Raw genomic sequence first — 19,704 nt, forward strand, 5'->3', positions numbered from 1 at the left:
CTTAGGTTAGGGACCCTTGTCTTTCATTTCATTCCCAGAAAGGAGAAGGATGGCAGCACGGAGATGCTCCACAGATGGGTGTGTAACAGGACTGTGCCCCCTCCCCCACAGGGCTCTTCCCACATTAGCAGCGGCCCCAGGGGACGGTTCTGCTCCTTTATGGCACTTGACTGTCTGCAAAGCTTTTCACATCAGATTCCCACAGTTGCCCTAGGAGGTTGAGAGGAAAGCCATCTCTAGCCCCATTTTACAGGTGAGCAAACATTTCTTGAAGTATCCCAAGACGGCAGCTGTGTAAAGAACTTTTGTTTTGCAAAGAGTTCCACCAAGGATGTTACCTTCAACTCTATACCTAACAACTCTATAAAGCAGCCAGCTGGGTGCAGTGGCCAGAAGAAGGTGGACTGAGGCCTCACAGAGCTTTGGGTTCAAATCCCACCTCTGCTGCCAGGGCTCTTAAGTAAGGGTTATCAACTGCCTCATCTGTAAATGGGAGGCATAGGGATGCCTAGGGCCTCAAGAGTCATCGTGAAGTTGGAATCGGGGGCAGCACTTGAAGAAAGTCATCAATAAATGTTAATTGCCTTCCTCCCTTCTCTTTTTCCAAGAGGGCTGGGAGGAAGGGACTGAAACAAGATGACAGGGGCTGCAGGTTAGCCCTAGGACCAACCAGGAATGGGCACCAGGTTATTCGGCCCCAGTTGGGGTTCAGGGATTCTCCTTTTAAGGTCCCAGCAAGCAGGAAATTAGGAGGGGAGCGTGAGGAGCGCAGCCCTTAGCCCCGGCAGCTGACAGGCTTGTGGGAGGCCCTTCTCTCCTACCAGACAGGGACCCCTGAAGCTTCTGGGCTGGCTTTGTGGATTAGGCCACACCTCACAGGGCTTTGTAACTCGCCACCCGCTAGAGGTTTTGGAGGTAACTTCTCACCACGGGAGTTTCCTGCTGTTAAAAACAAACAAAGGCTAGAGGCCTGGTAGGGGAGGGGCAGAAGAAAGGCCCCGGGGGCCTGGGGTAACTCCTGGAAGCAGCTTAGTGAGGGGTCTTTGCGCAGCTGCCCCAGAATGCTGCCGGTGGGGAGAAGAGCCCCAGAGCTCCCCCAGCACCCCGGTGTTTCTTTGCTCCCCAACAAAGCTCATTTGGAATACACAAGGTTTCCTGGTACTGCCCTTTCGTCCCACTTTTTGCGAGTTCAGTTTTGAAAACAAAGCTCTCTCTCCTTCTATGTATTGGGTGTCAAATTTCGGATCTTTCTGTATCATAAGATTCGAAACACCCTGTAATGAAACTTTTCCTCCAAAGATAAATTCTAGGCGCCCCCATTCATTTCTTTCTGAACTCAACAGATGTCTCTGAGGCCCATTTTCTGTAGGGCACTTGATTCCCAAGGCCCAAGGGACCCCCCGGCTCCAGCTATCGTCCAGGGAGTCACTGGGGTCCCCAGATCTCCACTTCTGAGAGTCCCTTCCTAACCCTCCTTCGCACGATCTCGGAGATCTAAACCGGTGTGATCTCAGCGGTGCGAGAATAAAAACAGCCCTCGAGTCCCCGGCGCCGCCGAGGCCCCTGACCGGGATCGGCGCGCGCGCGTCCCAGTGCGCGCCCCGACTTCCTGGGCCTCCGCTTTCCGCGCGCCCTCTCTCTCGGACCGGGGTCCTGCGGCCGGGCGGCGCTCGTTCGTGCGAGTCTAGCCCTCTCGGGCCCGCCGCTCCAACTGAGCTTCCTGAGTGTGGGTTCCGAGAGCGGACGCCGTGGCCCGGGCCCGGCCCTCCCGCCTGGGGCCCCTCTCGCCGCTCCTTTCCCACGACTTCCTCCCGGCGCCCGCCGGACTTCGGGTCGGGGCCGCGCGGGGTCCTGCGCGCTCCAGCCTCGGCGGCCGCTGTCCCGGGTCGCCCACGTGGGCGTGCTCCGCGCCGGGCGGGGGAAAGGCAGGGCGCCCTCCCGGAGGCGGGGGGGGGGGAGCGGGGAGAAGGGGGGCGGGCCGGGCGCCCGCGGGAGGAGGCGGCGGGGCGCGGGGGAGGAGGCGGGGAGCCCCGGCGGCAAGGGGGCGGTGACAGCGCCTGGAAAGGAGGCTGCACGCGGATTTGCATGAAACACAGACTGGGAGCGGGCGGGAGCGGGAGCGCGGCGCACGCCCCAGGCCGGCCCAGCGAGCGAGAGAGCGAGCGATCCGGGGAGGAGGAGGGCAGCGGAGAGGCGAGGCTGCCGAGGCTGCCGAGGCGGAGGGATCTGCGCATCAAAGCGAGCGAGGCGAGCAAAGTTTGGCTGGGGGTTGGACTTTCCTTCCTGGAGGCGGCACCCAAACAGCCACCCCGTGCGGAAACCCAAACTTTCTTTTGCCACTCCGAGCCGTGCGGCTGCCGCCTCCGCCCCGCGTCCAGGGCCTCCCCGATCCCGCGTCGCTGCCGACCGCCCGCCCAACGCCCCGCCGCCCTTCTCCCGGCCGTGGGAGCCGCCCGGGCTGCAGGGCCGCGCGCCGAGCCCCGCAGGCTGCAGCGCCGCGGCCCGGCCCGGAACACGGGCAAGTTCGCCGAGAGTTGAGGCGAAGTTTGGGCGGCCGCGGCCGGCCCCGGCCGAACTCCCCGCTGCGCCCCCGGCGTCCCGCAGTGCCCAGCCCCGCCGGGGGCGCCCCTCGCCGCCCGCGCGCACCTCCCCAGCCATGTCGTCCATCCTGCCTTTCACCCCCCCGATCGTGAAGCGCCTGCTGGGCTGGAAGAAGGGCGAGCAGAACGGGCAGGAGGAGAAGTGGTGCGAGAAGGCGGTCAAGAGTTTGGTCAAGAAGCTCAAGAAGACGGGGCAGCTGGACGAGCTGGAGAAGGCCATCACCACGCAGAACGTCAACACCAAGTGCATCACCATCCCCAGGTGGGGGCCCGAGGGGCCCTGGGGCGGGACCTGGCGTGGCGGGGCCGGCCTGGCGGGGTTGGAGCGGGAGGGCTAGCGTGCGTGCGCCTGTGTGTGTGTGTGTGCGTGTAACGGGGGGTGGGAAAGCAGGCAGGAAGGGGTGGGGGGACCCCAAACAAAACCTTCTCTGGATTTGCAAAGATTCAGAGCCTGGGGCTTCCACGCGGCACTCGCGCTCCCAGACCTCGCATTCGCTTTTCCCCCCCGGGAAAGGGGGTGCTGCAGGAATCGGCCGCCCCCACCTCGGGGAGCTGCGGGCTAGAACTTGAGGCCCGCTTTGTTCAGCTCCGCGGGCCGGAGCCCCTCCTCCGCCGCCGCCTCCCGCCCCCGCGGCCCGCGCTCGTGGAGGTGGTGGTGTCTCTCCCTTTCTTTTCTTCGTGCCTGTCCCCCCACTTCTTTCCTCCTCGACAGGAATGCAGTCCGTACAGCTGGGGCTGTGGGTGAGGAGCGGGAGCCTCGTGATTGACAGATTCCTTCTTCCTTCTCTCTTTGCCTTCGGGATTAGCATTTTTATCGAGTATTTTTAGATTCGGTTGTGCCAGTCTCCCGCCCCCTCCGCGCACACACACTTTAGTTGCAGTGCAATGAATGCTCTGACTTCTAAATGAGAGATAAGTGGCAGAGAGTAGGGTCTTCTGCCCAACCTCCGCCACCCCCCCTCCCCGTTTTTTGCTCTCCTTTCAGTCTGAGATTGCTACGGGATGCAGACCGGAAGGGGGCTTAGAGCTGAGGAGATAACAAAACGCACCCCAAAGTGGGCCTCGCATCGGCCTTTGCATTCCTACAGAGCCCTCCTTCCCAAAGCGCTTTGCCATCTGTCTGGACCTCCTTTATCCTCCACTTCGCGCTAGCTAGGTCAGGCGGGAGCTCACAGATGGCTGATAGAAGGGGTCAGTGACTTGTCTCCACTCCCCAGGGCCTTCTCTTAGCTTAGCTGCTGCCTGTCTGGGAATTGGGGTATGGGGGGGTGCACCTTAGCCTCCTGTCTCTCCCTCTCAGCCCCCTTTAAAAGTCTGATTCTGCACCGAGGGAGAGTTTGTGTGTATGTGTCCTTGGAGTCCCAGGCTGCAGAAGAATGAGTAGAGGGTCCCCAGGGCCTGAGCCCTGGAGAAATTGTCATCCTTGCTGCTGGGCCAGGAGTGGACTCCATCCCTGGCCACCTGCTTGGGGCAGCTGTACAAGGGCTGCCAGCCGTGTCAGGCAGGCACAAAGCAACATCTGTCCACAGGAACCCAGGGCAGGCCTCCTCTGGAAATTAATGCCACATATGGTGGGAGTGCTGACTTGAAAAATAATAATTTTTTTTCAAAACTGGGTGGATCCAGTCAATAAAGGGGGAGGGAAGGCGGTGTGCTGTCTGGGAAGTGAGTTCTGGGTGTGTGATCAGGAGCCAGAATTGACTTCAGAGGAGATGGTGTGATGTGATGGTCAGCGAGCCCTAGGTCCTGGTCCCAGCCCTGGCTTTTTAATTCTTCATTATTCCTTTGGGTGGAGGGTGGGTGAATGGAGGTCATACTTCTCCTGCCTGGGGAGGGGTTTGCAAAACCTGCCTTCTTACCGGCCTGGGTGCTGTTGAGGACAAGCGCTTTAAATCTTGAAACAGAAAAAAAAAAATTGGTTATCAATTATAAAACGAGCAGCTGCATACAGTGTTTACAAAGAACTTCCACATGGTTTTATGAGATCCGGAAAAAGAAACTCCTGGAAAATAGATAAGGCCAGTAGGCCTAAGATTTATCTGATTTTGAAGGTTGAGAATGCTTTGGAGGAGAGAGATGGAAAGGCTTGGCATAAAAAACATGGGATCTGGACCCAGCATGCTCCTGACTTTGAAGGTTCTGAACACAGTCTTTGCTGACCCCCGCTGGATGGGCCTAATGGATATCTGTTGGCAAGATTGTCAGTGTTGAACTCTGGGCTGGTGACAGGCTGGAGGAGAGGCCTGGTTCTTCCTTGCCTTGGTGGGAGTTTGCCCTCTGGGGAAGCAGAGTTATGGCCTGCCTTTTCCTCTTCCAAAGTCCTCCACTGCCTGAGTTAACTTGGCCTTCTCATGACTCTGTTAGGACCGAGCCATCTTCTACCTGCCTGGCAAGGACCTAATGCTACGGCAGATTTTTTTTCCGTCTTTTTCAGTTAGGGAAACCCAGTCACTTGGGTGGATCCAGACAAAGTGGATTTCCATCCCTGGATTTTGTGCCCACGCCTCTGGGTCACCTTGTCTCCCTTGGCAACAGCTACTGCTGTTTTGGTCGTGGGCAGAAAACTAAGGGCCACGTCTTGGGGAGGTGGCTAACTGGCTTCACACTGGTGATATCGGGGTGTCTCTGAGCCCCCATCGGTTGTGGGGTTGCCGGTCAAATTGTCTGCTCTCTCCTCACTGCCTTTGATAACTAGGGCTTTGGAAAGTCGACAAAGGGAAACGTTTAATCTCGTTATCCCACTGCGTGTGGGCGATAGGACACTGGGTGCTTAAAAGTACTCTGCGAGATCTGGACCTTGGGGTTCAAGAAGCCCTCAGTCTAAGGAGATTTTGACCAGCGTATTTTGGCTAATACGGAATCATGAGCCGCAACAGCCTCGTTTGGCAATTAGAGCTGTATACTGGGGCCTTCCAGACCAGACACCTGCCTCTCTGTTACCCCAGCTCGAACCTGTCTCAGTGATCAGGAGGGGTGGCGTGCTACAGGGTTACTGTCATCGAGTGAAAAAGAGACCAGGCCGAGGAAGTGGTAAGAGCTTGATTTAGATACACCAACAGAGGGCCTGGCAGGATCCTCTGAGGTCTGGCAGGATGGGCAGGATTTCGACAAGTTGTATGACAGCATCCTGCTTGTCCCATGCTGGAGTACCTGAGTACAGCTGCCTGGCCAGTCGATAAGGATGGAGTGATAGCATTTGCCACTGAGAGGCAGGGGAGGTGCGTGCATGTTATGTCCGTGATAAGGAGCCAGGCACCTTTGAAAATGACTGTCCTGATGGACACCAATAACTTGGGTTTCCACCAGTGGGATCCATGCCTTGGCGCAAGTGTTGGGAGCCGGACCAAGCTGAAGGGCTGGTTTATTTGGAAGGGAATTTGGGCTTTCTTGTGTCAGAGCACCACGTCCAGAGGAAAATGGGGAATTGAACCAAACACCAGGTCTGACACACACCATCTCCTCCCTTTCTGTGCATCTTCTTTGGGCACGGCCTCCTGGACCTTTCATCTGCCTGGACTTTGCCAGGCTGCTCTCACCCTGCGGAGAAAGTAGAAAGATCCTCATCTCTAGCACGCCTTTCTCAGACTTCTGGGGACAGACCAAGGGTGCAGGAGTGGCCTCTTTAATACCCTCTCCGTCTCAGCATCCCCTGCCCCCTCTTCTCTCTCAGCTGCAACTCAGAGCACCGTTCTTATGTGGCCCACGGGAAGCAAGCTTACTGCGTCTGCTGCAGGCGTGGCCCATCCTCTCCTTTCTCTTGTTAACCTTGATGATCAGGGAAGTTCTGCCCGAGGGTGGGAAGAGGAGGGGGCCTGCTGGACAACGGGGCTGGCTCAGAGCTCTGGCCTAACCTCGGAGCCACTAGACATTCCCTTGACATTCGGAACCTTGGAACTTGCTGCTTGTCCCCAGGAGTTCAGCATTTGGACCAGTGCATGTGGCAGAGAGCCCTTTGCTCACAGTTCCTAATCGCATGATACAGGGTTGGATTTTGTGGCTTCTTTGATATTTATTGGCCCCTCCCATGTCTGAGTCAGTATCCAGGCAGTGGGGGTGGATGCAGAGATAAAAGTGAGGTGGCCCCTGTCTGTGGGAGCTTCCTTTTCAATAAAGGAGACATCAGTAGGGCATTAGTTGAGTGTCTGTTTCTTATTCTCATCAGAAGAAATATGGAGTTCTGGTGTGGAGTAATGTATTTTTGGAGGGTGGGGATGGATTATGATGTGTTTTTTAAATAGTGTAGAAGTCACTTTGTTAGACAACAAAATAATGCCAGCCATCTGGTTTCTCCAGAAAAAGCGCAGAATCCAGGTCCTGTATCTCGCTGTTATAACACCTGGCTGGATGTAGTGGTTCACTTAATGTCTTAGAGATTTCGTGTTGATACCTGTAAAAGCTGGATGAGGTAATAAAGCCTGTGGAAGTGTTTGGTAAAACAGAGTTTGACGGACGTATTATGTTTAGCTGTCTATGTGTAGCACCCGTTCACTACTAAATTATCCCATCACTTAATTAAATACCTGCTGTGATGTGCGTGGCAAGGCGCCTGTTCACAAGGGGCTCCCTGTCTAGAGTGGGAGACAGATTTGCCCAAAATTTAGGCCAAGGGCTGTACAAAATGCGCGGGGATGCAGGGGGACCATTAATTCTGGGGGGGGGGGAGGTGGGGAAAGAAGAAGAGGGGTCAGTGTGAGGTAGAAAACCAGAAGGGGGACAGGAGTTATTATCTGAAGGAAGTTTTGGAAGGCCGTACGATCGTGCGAACTTGTGGCTTCACCATGACAGTTGCCTACAGGAGTGAGGACGGCTTTATCTTCCTTCTTCCTAAACAGAGCACTGCTATGAATATGTTACCTCATAATTTGCACCCAAAGGCTAGTGACTTCTGTTCAGTATTTTACTCCACTGTGAAGTGGTCTCTCTTTGAAGCAGAAAGTCGTTAGTATTGCAAACCTGAAATTCAGGTTTTCTTGGTGGGAACAGTGACTTTACATATATTAGCGCAGAGTCTTAACAGCGTCAGTGAAAAAGTGGGCACCTTGAAGGTAATTGTGGATACTTAGAATTTCAGAGGTTTGCTGTGACCCAGCTTTTCCCTTCTCTGGTTAACACTCGCTGAACATAAGCCTGAGTTTCTACATGGACTTAAGGGCTTTGAATAATCTATTTTAAAACGCCTTCACAAGGATGTAAAGTTTTAAATGACAGTTCTGCGTATCTGAAATATGCATAGTTTACTGTCCCAGAATTATGTCATAATAAAGTTGTTTAAAAAAAATAAATGATAATTCTAACAATAGAAAAAAGTCAGTAAATACGGTCATTTAGTTCTGATGAGAAATGCAGGCAGTTGCTAATGAAGAGAATTTGGCTCAAGCTTAATCCCATCAGGAATCCAATTAAAATGAGTTTTTGAAAAATAAATATTGGTTCAATAATGTAAATTTGTAATTGCTGCATTATTGTAATGGAAATAAAATTAACACGATTTAATGGACTGAGCGACCATTAATTTCCACTTGTTAACTTATTGGGAGATTTTTAAATGCCATTGGATGCACAATACAGCCGCGTCGGTGTATGAGCTCTTTTATGAAGTAGGACTAAGCGGTACTTGCTTTAAAACTTGCAGTCTGACTTTATTCCCGTTGCCCAGTCTCCCGCCTTGCTCCACTGCTTCCGGAGCCTCCTATAAATGCAGTTAAGTTCTCTAAAGTGGAATGCAGGTTTCTCAATCAACGGGGCTTATGAACAGTCCTAATTAACTTTTGTCCTGATCTCCTTTGATGTAGTGACTTTTTTTTTTTTTTTTTTGAAGCTAACCTGCCCTCTTGCCCAGATCCCCATCTGATAGGACCCGTCCCCACAGGGAAAGAACTGTCCCCGAAAGGCTGCCAGTGTGCAGGGGCCCGGGAGGTTTCCCAGCCTTTTGCAGACGGGGCTGGATGGGACTAGCTCTTCCCTGGGACGGAGGGGGATCTCTGTTGACCACCGACATTTCCTGGGCCAAGGAGTCTTCAAGCACCATGGTTCCTGGAACCAGTTGGCCGTTGCCGTATTAAACCCACCTTGCAGAAGTCTGGTTTCTAATTTTGCGCTTCTCCAAGTTTTAGAACAAAGATCCCAAGAGAACTTGTCTGATTCATTTTTATGCTTTCCCTCCTGCTCCAGGTAGGAGGGACATACCAGTGAACTAGGCAGATGCCTTATTCTGCCCTCCTGTAACTTCTAGTCCACTGGCTGCTGACCACGTGTCCTCTGGAGTGTAATAATCACGTGTATATCCACTCTAGTTAATTTGTAAATACTGTTTTCTTAATGCCAGGGAACCAAATCCCCCAAGCTCTACAGTATATTGAGTCCTGATGAGGGTATATATATATATATGTGTGTGTGTGTGTGTGTGTGTGTGTGTGTGTAGTATCATTCTTTGTTTTGACTTAATTAACAGTTTCAGAAATAACAAATCTATAACACGGGTCCCACTATCTGCCGTGATTATCTGAGGCGTCCGCTGTACAGAGCAGCCTGCCACTGTGGCACGCTGCTGCAGGATGTTTTGACAGAGAGACTCAAGTTTAAAACGAAAACACACTAGAAGCCTATTAATTAAGAAGTTGGGCTAATTCTGGACTAGGCTGAAGTTTGTTTAGCAGGCCCTTTCTCCCCAGAAATGCTGTCAAAGAAAAATTAGTAATAAACAAACTTCTGAGAGTCATTTTGGAGGCAGGAGTCAACAGACCTGGGGACGTTATAGACTTAGCTCTGTTTCTAATTAGCTGTGTCACCCGGGGTGAGGCACTTAACATCTCTGGGCCTCAGAGATTCTCAGCTGGAAAATGGGCTGGATAAACTCTACTGGAGAACTCTTAACTCTAGAGTGGTTTTCATGCAATCATATTAGAAGCTCCTTTTTGCACACATCACAGAGTTTTCTTAGTTATTAATGCCCTAAGACCCTGTCTGTCTGGTGCCAGTGAATTTCTATAGTTGAAAGTAATAAAACTACAGTTCAGCCTTTAATTTTGGTTTTTTTGTGCCTCTCCCCTCCCTGCCTCTCCCTTACCCTGTGCGTCTAAATCAGTGAAATTTAACTACAAAGGAATATAAAAATAGACAAATACGAGGGAGGCTGTGTGTCTTTGGAGATGCAGTGAGCAATTTTTCTTCTTTTGTTGCTATTTTTGGCTATCCTCGGAGCAGGAAGTTTACTTAAACTAATGACCACAATTGCCTAAAAATGGTTAAATGTGAGAGGTAGGCATTATAGAGGATACCTGTGGAAAATGTTTGCTCATATGTCAGAGTTTACCCAGGAAGCTTCCTTTATTTACTTTCAAGCATCTATATAAAGAAAGGCTATACTTGATTGCGTAAGCGTGCGCTTCTTGTGGGGCAGCGTGGAGGTTACAAGTTTAAACCCCAGCTCGGAAATGAAAAGTGAGTTTCCCCCGAAATAGTACTTTTTCTGTATCACATGCCTCTCCCTGCTTACATCTGGCAAGTTTTTCTCCTGACAGCTTAGCTGGGAGTTTAGGACTCGAGGGTGGTTTAAGACAGCCTGGGTCAGGGTTTGCTTTTGAAACTTAACAGCATTTATCAAGCTGGTGGCTCTCACCGGGAACTCATGCATCACAGACCGCCAGGCCAAGTTGTAGCTCTGAGATGTCACCTTTTTTTTTTTTTTTTTTTTTTTTTCCCCTTTGAGACCGAACTTTTGAAACTAGTAATGCTTTTTGGGTGTGTGTTTTTGAAAGGTCTGTTTTTTACGCTGTCACAGCTTAAAAATGCCAAAGGCATTTTTTCCTTAAAAAATCACCTCTGGGCTAAGCCCAACAGTGGAGTAATGGATCCAGAAAGGACTTTTTGTGTCGTTACAAGTGGCTGAAAGCAGGCGCTGGTGATGGAAGTTGGGTTTTTCCTTTTGCTGCAAATGTTCCCCGCTGTCAACTGACTCGCACCCTCGTGGGAGTCAGAGTCCAGGTGAGCCCTGTTTCTCTGTGTGCCTGCAAGGGCAGGGGGAGTGAGTTTGTTCTGTGTTGTGTGTAGCCATTTATCTTTACCCAAACAGATTCTTAAAATACTACCTGGGGAGCTGGGGTTGGGGGGGTGTGGGTGGACCGGAAGAGCACAGTCATCAAGGAAGAACAGAGGGCCCCGGAGTCTGACAGACACGGGTTTGAGTCGCAGGTTCCAGACTGCGTGGCAGCCTTGATTAAGTTCCGGTTTCCTTGTCTGCATAAAGGGGGACGGGGCCACCCACCTCCTGGCAATCAATGCAAATGAGAAGAGAGAGATCCAGCACTTGGCTGATATTTGATATTTGTAGCTCATAGCACATAGTAGGTGCTCAATAAGCACTCATTTTTCCCTTTCAAGGGAGGCATTTGACTGATGATGTCCATAGATTCCAGTGGGAGGGGGGACCCCTCTGGCCCCGCCTTGCTCTCAGGGCTCACCATTCAGAGAACCTCTGTTGATGCGGTAAAAGAATTGGCCTCCAGCATATGCTCACAACCTGGCCTCTGGTTGATCCAGGGCTCGGCAGCCTCTTGAGAGGGAAACATGCATATTCTTCAGTGGCTCTCCCCTCTCCCCTCCCCTACTCCATCGTCACTTTAAAAATTGTTTGGCTGACTAAAAATAATAGTATTGAAAACAAACTTTGATGAATCAGTGCTCCTGGGGTGAGGGGGGTGGGGGGATCCTGAAGAAGAAACGTAGTGACTCAGGGGCTTGTCACCGATAGCCTGCCCGTCAGCGTGTGGAGGTGCATGATGTTTATGGTTGCTGGTGTGTTTTTGAGGCCCGGTTGGAAAGCACTTCCGGCCCCAAGTCCCACCTCACCAGTTGGCTGGGTTGTCAGGTGAGAATGTTCAGCGCCAGAAACTCACGGCTCCGGAATGACCCAGACGCGGCCGGTGGCGCCCTGAGCTGCCCTTCGTCGCATGCCAGAAGGGACTGACACTTAGAGTGCCAGGCTCTGGATGTCCTTCTGGATCTGGTCCTTTCCATGGGGCAGAGCTGAGGGCCCAGGGATGGCCCATATAGAGTCTGCACTTCCTATGCCGGGTCCCTGCCCCCAGGGGTCTTGGATCTTCCAGGTCCCCTGTGGACCTTTTCCCCAGGTCCACCTGCCTCAGGAAGGGCAGACTGCTTAGACCGTGGACAGGGTGTGCACCTGTGGGCCCAAGCGCTGGTAAGGTGGGCAGGCCTGGGGGATGGAGGAATTGGATGGAGTTCAGGCTTGTCGTGTCTGCGTGGATGTACATGAAGCCCCTGTAAGGGTGGGGTGGTGCCCGGGTGGGCTGGGGTTCGGGGCCAGCTCTCTTGAGTGTCTGTGTTCCAGTGTGAAACCAAGGGGACAGAGAACTCTCCGTTCGGACCTGGGCTCCAGGGTGGTATTAAGGTTATCTGTCAAGGTGGGACGATAGAACATTGTCTCTTTATCAGCCTGTTACCTTGTTTTCTGTCTTTTAAATATGACACACGGTGGTGGGCTTGCAGAGGTACGTACTCTTGCTCGGGGACCCATCAGTGAGGGAGGCAGGCCCGTGGTTAGCACAGCTCTGTTAGCTGAGGCCCCGCTCGGGGGGCACCATTCCACGGACGGGGGATTGTGGGCACTTCCACAGGGATTGATTTCCCTCCCCTTGAACCCAGATCAGTGAATTAAAAACAGATCAGGGAGAAGGTGATAGATAGGGCAGTTGTCCATCTGAAAAGTGGAGCAGAGAGTCCAGCCACTGAGAGTGCATTTGGTGGTTGGATATATTCACTGGGCACTGACTTTGTGCTGGGCCTCAGGGGATACAGAGGTGCAGAGATAAAAATCCTGTTTCTGAACTGCGCAGAGGCAAAAAGGAACATGGTGACCACAGTTACGGTGGGCTCATGGGAAGGACACCCTGGACAAAGTGATGTTTGGGAGCCCAGAGGAAGAGCAGCTTGCTTTCTCGGGGAGTCAGAAGGCTTCACCGAGAAGGTGATGTTCCAGTGGGGCTTTGAAGGATGGATAGGAGTGTGGGAGTGAGGGGAAGGCGGCATGGAGCACCGACCAGACACAGCATGGAAGGGCCTGGTGTCTGGGGCAGGCCGGACAGTTCAGGGTGGCCAGAACGTGGAGGAGGGAGTGGCCGGGGAGGAGCTGGAGAAGGATGTTGCCAAGGGCTTCAGTCGGCCAGGCTTGGCGCTTGGACCTTGCCCCGTAAGCACCCAGGAGATTTTAAAGCAGGGGAGTGGCGTGGCTGAACACCGGTCTGTTGGAGTTTCATTTCCTCCCCCACCCCGCGGCTGGTAACAGCAGGTTTTCTGCCTGAGTTATCCGGGTCAGTCATAATCCCTTACACCACCATGTGGACAGCTTTAGGCTATGTCTGGACCAGGGTGAAAATGGTGTTTTGTTCGCTGTCAGGAGAGAAGATGTGTTGTGCAGCCAGAAGGGCTCTGGGAGTCCAGGGCTTCAGGTACTTAGCCAGTGAGTCATGCCGCCCTCTTGACATGGATTCCTTGGGAAATTAAGCAGGGGGTCACTGGGCTCCCATGCTGACACCTGTTCTTCCCAAGCAAAGGCCTAGAGATCCGGTCCCGGCCTCTCTCTGGGTCGCCCCGGGCCTGGCACCGCGTCTTTATGTGGAATGTCTCTGGTCGATGTTTTTAATTTCTTCATTGATGATCATCTAGGCCAGGCTTTCCAATTCCAGACCACACTGCAGTGAGCAAAAATACCGAAATTCTCGGCTGCAGACTCATAGAATGCTGTCATGTATTAAAAACAGAGTGTATTCCTTAATAAGAGAGTAAAACGGTTTATTTAAGTTGGTGGTGTTCATTTATTTTATCACTGAGAGCAAACAGAAATCCCGTTGACTGTTGAGAGATGGTGTACAATTTACCTCATCTGTGTAGAAGCAGCTTTTTGTTGTTAATTTAAGTTTATAGGTTTTTAGAAGAGAAAAGTTTTAGGTCCATGGACTGATTTGAGTTCTTGGACCATGCTGGAAAGCACGAATAGGGGCCTCTGCTGAAGGAGCAGCATCTGCAGGGGCTTGCATTCAGGAGACTCAGGTTCAAATCCTGGCCCTCCCACTGACTGCTCTGGTGACCACAGACCAGTCACCTGGTCTCTTCGGGCCTCCCTTTCCTCAGCAGTAAAATGGCAGAAAACGATGCCTCTGTCGGTAGGATTACTGACGTTGTTTATTTAGATGAGCTGTGCATTAAAAGCGCTTTGCAGGCTGCAAAATATTACGTGTGTCACTCATTATTTCTTTATGAAGCCCAACTCAGTAGTGCTAAAAACCCCTTTTGACAGAGATGGAGGTAAGGCTTCCAAGTTCACGGCTGCATTTTCGCAGAGACCTCAGAGAAAATCACAAACGATGCACAAAATTCAATAGGAGTATGAACGCAGGGCGTGCGTGCTGGGGGTCCTGTTCCAGAAGCTTCGGTGAGCTGATGCTCTCAGCCTTGTCCAAGGCTCCGGGTCAGCTGTGCTGCCCTGCGGCCGATCACCTGAGCCCCCTCCCCTCGGCCTGATCCTGGTACACGGAGCACGGACCGGGGGCCGGCTGTACGCCAGGCCCCAGCGTGGGCATCGGCCAGTTGGTTGATTTTCTTTGCCCATCAGCAAGATTCTGGGAAGGATGAGTTGCTCATGTTTATAGGGGAGGAGCCTGAGGCTTTGAGGGGCCAGTGGCAAAACAGGAATCTGAGTTTAGGTCCCTGGTTCCTTAGCCCCAGTTGTCTTCCCCGAGGCCCCCCGAGAAAGGGCTGCGATTCTCATCCTCACAAGAAGATCCAGGAAAGTTGCTTAAAGTCTCATGATAGGAGATGGAGCTGGATTTGCCTCTGAAATTCTGCCCCTTCTATTCTAAGGTGACTATAAAACATATTAAACAAATCAGGGTTCTTCTACGAGTGAAAAGGGGCAGTGCTGTTCTCAGTTATGGCCGGGAAATGGGCGTAGACCTGGACTGTCTGAGCAAACCCGGATAAATAGTTCCTGCAAGTCAGCCGGGCTCTGTGATCGTGGTACCTGACCACGGCAACTGGGAGGGTTTGCTCAGCAGGCTTCCGTGCCACCTGCTGAAGTGTCAGGGACTGATAGTCATTTACTGCCATCCTGAGTGAACTGACTTGCCTAAGACCATTTGGCACGTTGGCAACATGATATCTGAAAACTGGACAAGACCTTAAGGATAATCTAAACCGGTCAAGTTAGCACCAGAGCTTACTTAACTGCAGTAGGACTTCGGGGACATTTGGCCGTGCTGACGGCCACTCTGAAGGGGAGGGGGCAGATGTGGGAGGTGGGGGTGAGGTGTGTCCGGGGCATGTGGGGGTGGCAGTGAGGGCGTGGAAGAACATTGACCTGACTCGGGGATATCTGCACCCTCCTTGGGCCACGTCCCTTCAGAACCCAGGAGATGCCACTAGGTCCAGTGCAGCTTAGATGAGATTTAATGGCCAGGAGCAGGGCCCTCGTCTGTGCGCTGATCTCTCCTTCTCCATATGTGGTGAGGCCTCAAAATACTGCTGGCTGTGAGCTGGTGGGAGTTTAGCGAATAAACCTTCTGCCAAAGCGTTTTGGAAGGTGTTAAAAATACCAGCGAACATGCCTTTTCTTTCTCCTTGGTTGTGGTAAATGCATAGATGGTGCCAGGGCCGCCGTGGAGCCAGTGGCCCCAGGTAACCCCCTCTGCCAGTGGAACCCCGAGAGAGGGCGTGTCATGGGATTCGTCTCTGCGATCGTCCAAGCCTCATCCTTCCTCTCCTGCCCCAAATCGTCCGTCGGGGGTCTGGGGAGGGACCTGAGTTCTCTGTGCTCTCCAAGCAAACTGTCTGCCGTGGGTGAGGCCCTGTCTGATGAGCTCCGAGGAGAGGAGCTGGAGTGACGAAGAGGCCTGCTTACGGGCTGAGAAAAGCGAAGTGTAAATTCAAACCAAACTTGGCACTTGCTTGGAGAACTTCAGCTGATACTGCGGTGCTCTGGTCGTCATCCTTTGTGGCTGTGCCACGTCTTATAAATAGAACAAGATGCATTTCCTTTTTTTTTTTTTTTTGAAAAAAAAACCCCACATATGCAAGGAGGCATGTGTGTGGGTGAATGTGGGCAGGGAGCATTAATTATTTATGTTCCAGTTCATAGGATAGTCAGCGTGGGAACTGGGCCCTGGGCTTCATGGAGATGACTAGGCCATCTTGTGGGTCAGGCTGGAATCTGCTTTTGTGTTTCTTGGGTTCCAGCTCTCTTCCCCATTGCCACCCTCTCCTCCCTAGCAGAGGCCCTCGATTTCTAATGCCTGGATTCCTCAGTAAGCCAGTGGGCTCCTTCCCTCTCTGATCCAATCCCTAATCTGGATCAGGGGCCAGACTCCCTGTATTCGGATGCTTTGGGCTGCAAGTAACCTGAAACCCTGCTCACAGCGTCCACAGTGTGGGGGCGTGTTACCTCCCCTGAGAAGTCTAGAGGCAGGGAGGGTTCAGGCACCAGCAAGGACTTGGGAGCCTGCCATCTTCCTGCTCTGCCACCTTCAGCCTGATGGCTTTTGTCGTCGGGGTCCAGCTCTCATGACCAGTGATGGCCACAGCGGCTCCAGGCAGTGCCCTCTTTACATGGTTGCATCCAAGGCAGAAAGGCTGCTTCTCTTTGGGGGAGGGTCTCTTTCTCCAGAAGGGAACCTTTCCCAGAAGCCTCCTGGTATCTCATTGGCCACTGTCATGTCACATGCAGTCAGTGGCAGAAATAATGGATTGTGATAAGCCTTTTGAAGTCAAGGACTCAGACTGTTTCTTTGGCTCGTTATGGTGCTTAGTACCTGCTAGGTACTTAGTAAATTTCAATGAATACTTGTTAATTGCTGTCTTCCCCCTTCTCTGAGTAGGCTCCTGAACATTGGCCTGGTGTCGTGCTGATTTCTGAGGTTATGACTGATTGGCAGACCACTCAGAGACCAGATCTTGCCCTCATGAAGCTTGTAGTCCAGTTGGAGAGATGATTATATAATTATGTTCGGAGCATCTACGGTGTGGATTGTAGCAGCCTGCCTTCGGGCAGTGTCAGAACAGGAGATTGGGCCTCAGGGAGAGAGATGGAAGTCAGACTCAGAGGAGACAGTCAGGACCTCTGAATGCTGTGCCTGAGAATGGCATATTTTCTGACCCAAGCCAGGTTGTTTCAGGATTTCTGTCTCCACGCCTCTAGCAGTCTTGTTTTCCTGTTGACAAAATGAAGGTAAAAATTGCCCTCAAGTGTGGAGTGGGGGCAGGGTACAGAGCTAAGAGCCTCCTGCCCCCAGGGGAAAATTTTCTAAAGGTTCTTGCAGTATTCTAGCTTCAAAACCCTGTGAAATATAATTGCATGCTTAGCGTCTTTGTGCGTCTCACTGGCTTTGAAGCTGCTGGAAACTTTCTCTGAAAGCATATAGATGAAGAAATAAGAATTCTATAAATGTTCAGTGGTTAAAAACAAAGAGCTGGCCGATTTATAGAAGTTCTTGGTCGTTTTTCTGGTGGAACATTCTGCCGACAGGAATACCCTGGAGTTTTCCTGTCATAGTCAGCTAATAACTGACTTCAGGTCTGCAAATGTGTTTTTCATTCCAATTCAGAGAAAACAGAGGCTGTCCCAAGGCCTCGTGGTGTATTTTCCTATTGATCTAGGAGCTGGGGTGACTCGGGATCCCCAGAACATCACAGAGCTAATTAAAGATGGTTCATTTGAGGTTTGCCTGTTTTTCTTGCTGGATGGAAAAAGTTGCAATTTTGGCTTTTGTTGTTAAAAAAAAAAAAAAAGAGGACCTATCGCCACGGCTGGTCCAGGAGGTGGGGGTGGGGCGTGCACTTCCCAGCACACACGTGACACGCTGCCCTCCTGCCCTCTTCGCAAGGCCCCCCCACAGAGAAGCATCCTTGAACATGGGCCCGGGAACCAGAGCAGCTACTTCCCTTGAAAATTCCTGAGTTTCCAAGAGTAGTTAGTGGCCAGGTGAGCCTCGGCATGAAACCCAGCGAAGTCGTTCCAGTGTGAGGCGCGTTCTGTTTGACCAGCTCGAGCTCTGAAGTTAATGGTCCAAGGTCCCCACTCGGAGTCAGCATGTGGGGAGATGGAGGCCCTGACAGCCATTCCAGGGGGCCCCCAACCCTTTGTTTAACCACGGCTGTGGACCAGTGGTCTCCGATGTTTACCATCGCCTGTTTATAAGAGGGAAGTGTGGTCACACTTCTATCTCTTTTGTGGGCTGCACGGTCGCCTTACTGGGGCTCATGTGGGAAGTGGTTACCGTTCGGAGGAGGGTGAAATAACAGTGCTCACAAAGGGACTTTGATCCAGGAATCTTTTTGAATGTCACCTTTTGGCCACTGTGTTTTTTGCTTTTATTTTTTGCCTATCGGCCTTAACTTCAGTGACGAGAAAATCGAACCACACACTGGACCTCGTTCCACCCAGCTGGGCTGAATCAAAATTGCATTTCCAAGTGTTTCTCCTCTCCCTGGGTTTCAGTGTGGGGTTGACTCCCAGCTCTGTGGTTCTGCACAGCTGGGGACCCTCAGCTTCTGCTGCCCTCTGGGCGTCCATATATGAGCACCCCAGCAATACTTGGAATTGAACTTTGGCCGTTTCCTTCTGTTCTCCTTCCATAACCTACACTGGTCTTTATCTTCATCATTATGGGAGCCCTCAGGTTCAATGAAGTGTTGAACCAGTGAGTGAACAGACACAGGGGTGCATGTGAAGGGACTGCGACCTTGGTGTCCTGTTTCTCTCGTGAGGCTGAGGCCCCTCGGCCACTGTCTGGTAGAGCTTGGCTTTCTGACTTCAGGAAGGTCGGCTTCTCTGGGTATCAGTGTTTGCTCAGTTACTCAAGGTCCAAGAGAGATCCTCTGAGGTCTGGACCAGCTCTGATACTTCACAACACCCCTCCGCCCTCTCTTCCCTGACTTCTTGCTTTTCATTCATTTCTTGAAGCACATATTTTCCTGGGGGGCAAATCTAATTTTTCATCTGATGCTCTACCTTCAGACCTGACCCATTCACTGATCACCTTCTTTAACTCTGCTACAGTTATGGTTTAACTCATCAGATACTTACTGAGCATCTTTAGTTGGTGATGGTGGTGGTACCACTGCCAGACACCCTGGTCCAGGAGCTGTCAGTGCCCTGCTGATTTAAACAGTCATACATACCCTGCTGCCTGGAGCTGCCAGGCTTGTGTTGACATGAGGCTCACCTGATGAGAATCTAGTCCCCGTTCCCAGGCTGAGGGAAATCAGTCTGCAGGCAAAGAGGAATTCTCATTTAGCCCGAGGCACAGGCTTCCTAAGCGCTTTTAGGCACCAGCTGCGTTCCAGCCGTGGCGCTGTAAAATTACGGGAAGGAAGGGAGCCGTGTTCACAGGTTGGTTAGAGATTTTGAAACCAACAATCTACTCTTTCTTATCCACAAGAAAGCCGAATACGCTGCGGGCTTTGGGTCTCTCAGCCCCGCAGCTCCACAAGAGTGCCCTTTCAAAACCTGGGTAGCCTCTTTCTGCTAATGGCTTTTTCCATGAGTCTCTGCCAGCCAGTAAGTATATATTCTTTGAGGATTCTGATTTGACCAGCACGCTCAGGCCTCTTTAAAGAGAAGAACCATCTTTGCCCTTAGCTGTTTTAAGGCTGGCGAAGGAGATAAAGCCGTGAGAGGCTGGCTGCTGAAAGCACATGAGAAATAAACCACAGCTGTTCCTGGGACCTTGCTTTTGTTGGGGGCGGGGGGGTCCCAGGGGCTCCTGTGTGGTGCTTGGAGGGAGAACCAGAGCAGAAGACCTGGGGTCCAGGCCTGTCTTATTGGGAACCAACTTCGTGACCTTGGGTGAGTCACTTTGCTCCCCCGGCCCCTGGTTTCCTCCTTGACAACCGAGAGGCGTCTGCTTAGCAGGATTTTTAACGTTTCTCCACCTTAAACGTTCTCATTCTTGAGCTTGCATTCAAAGAAATGACTCTGTTACTCATTCGGAGAGTTTCAGGATCACTGTACAATCTCTCTGGGGGCTGGAGACTGGGGCCTGCACTTGAGGCGGGACGGAAGGAGGTTAGAGGTGCGGGCTATGCTGTGGCAGCT

At 52.1% G+C, this 19,704-nt stretch overlaps 1 protein-coding gene across 1 annotated transcript in view; it reads left to right on the forward strand.

Annotated features, from left to right (window-relative positions):
* Positions 1 to 2,489: 2,489 nt before the first annotated feature.
* Positions 2,490 to 19,704, forward strand: part of SMAD3 (SMAD family member 3) — a 110,294-nt gene continuing 93,079 nt past the window's right edge. Inside the window, 1 exon segment of the mRNA XM_010985121.3 lies at positions 2,490 to 2,862. Within this exon segment, the coding sequence (XP_010983423.2) occupies positions 2,657 to 2,862 (206 nt within the window). The 5' untranslated portion in view covers positions 2,490 to 2,656.

Source organism: Camelus dromedarius, chromosome 5, assembly GCF_036321535.1.
Source record: "Camelus dromedarius isolate mCamDro1 chromosome 5, mCamDro1.pat, whole genome shotgun sequence".
NCBI classification, from domain to species: domain Eukaryota; kingdom Metazoa; phylum Chordata; class Mammalia; order Artiodactyla; family Camelidae; genus Camelus; species Camelus dromedarius.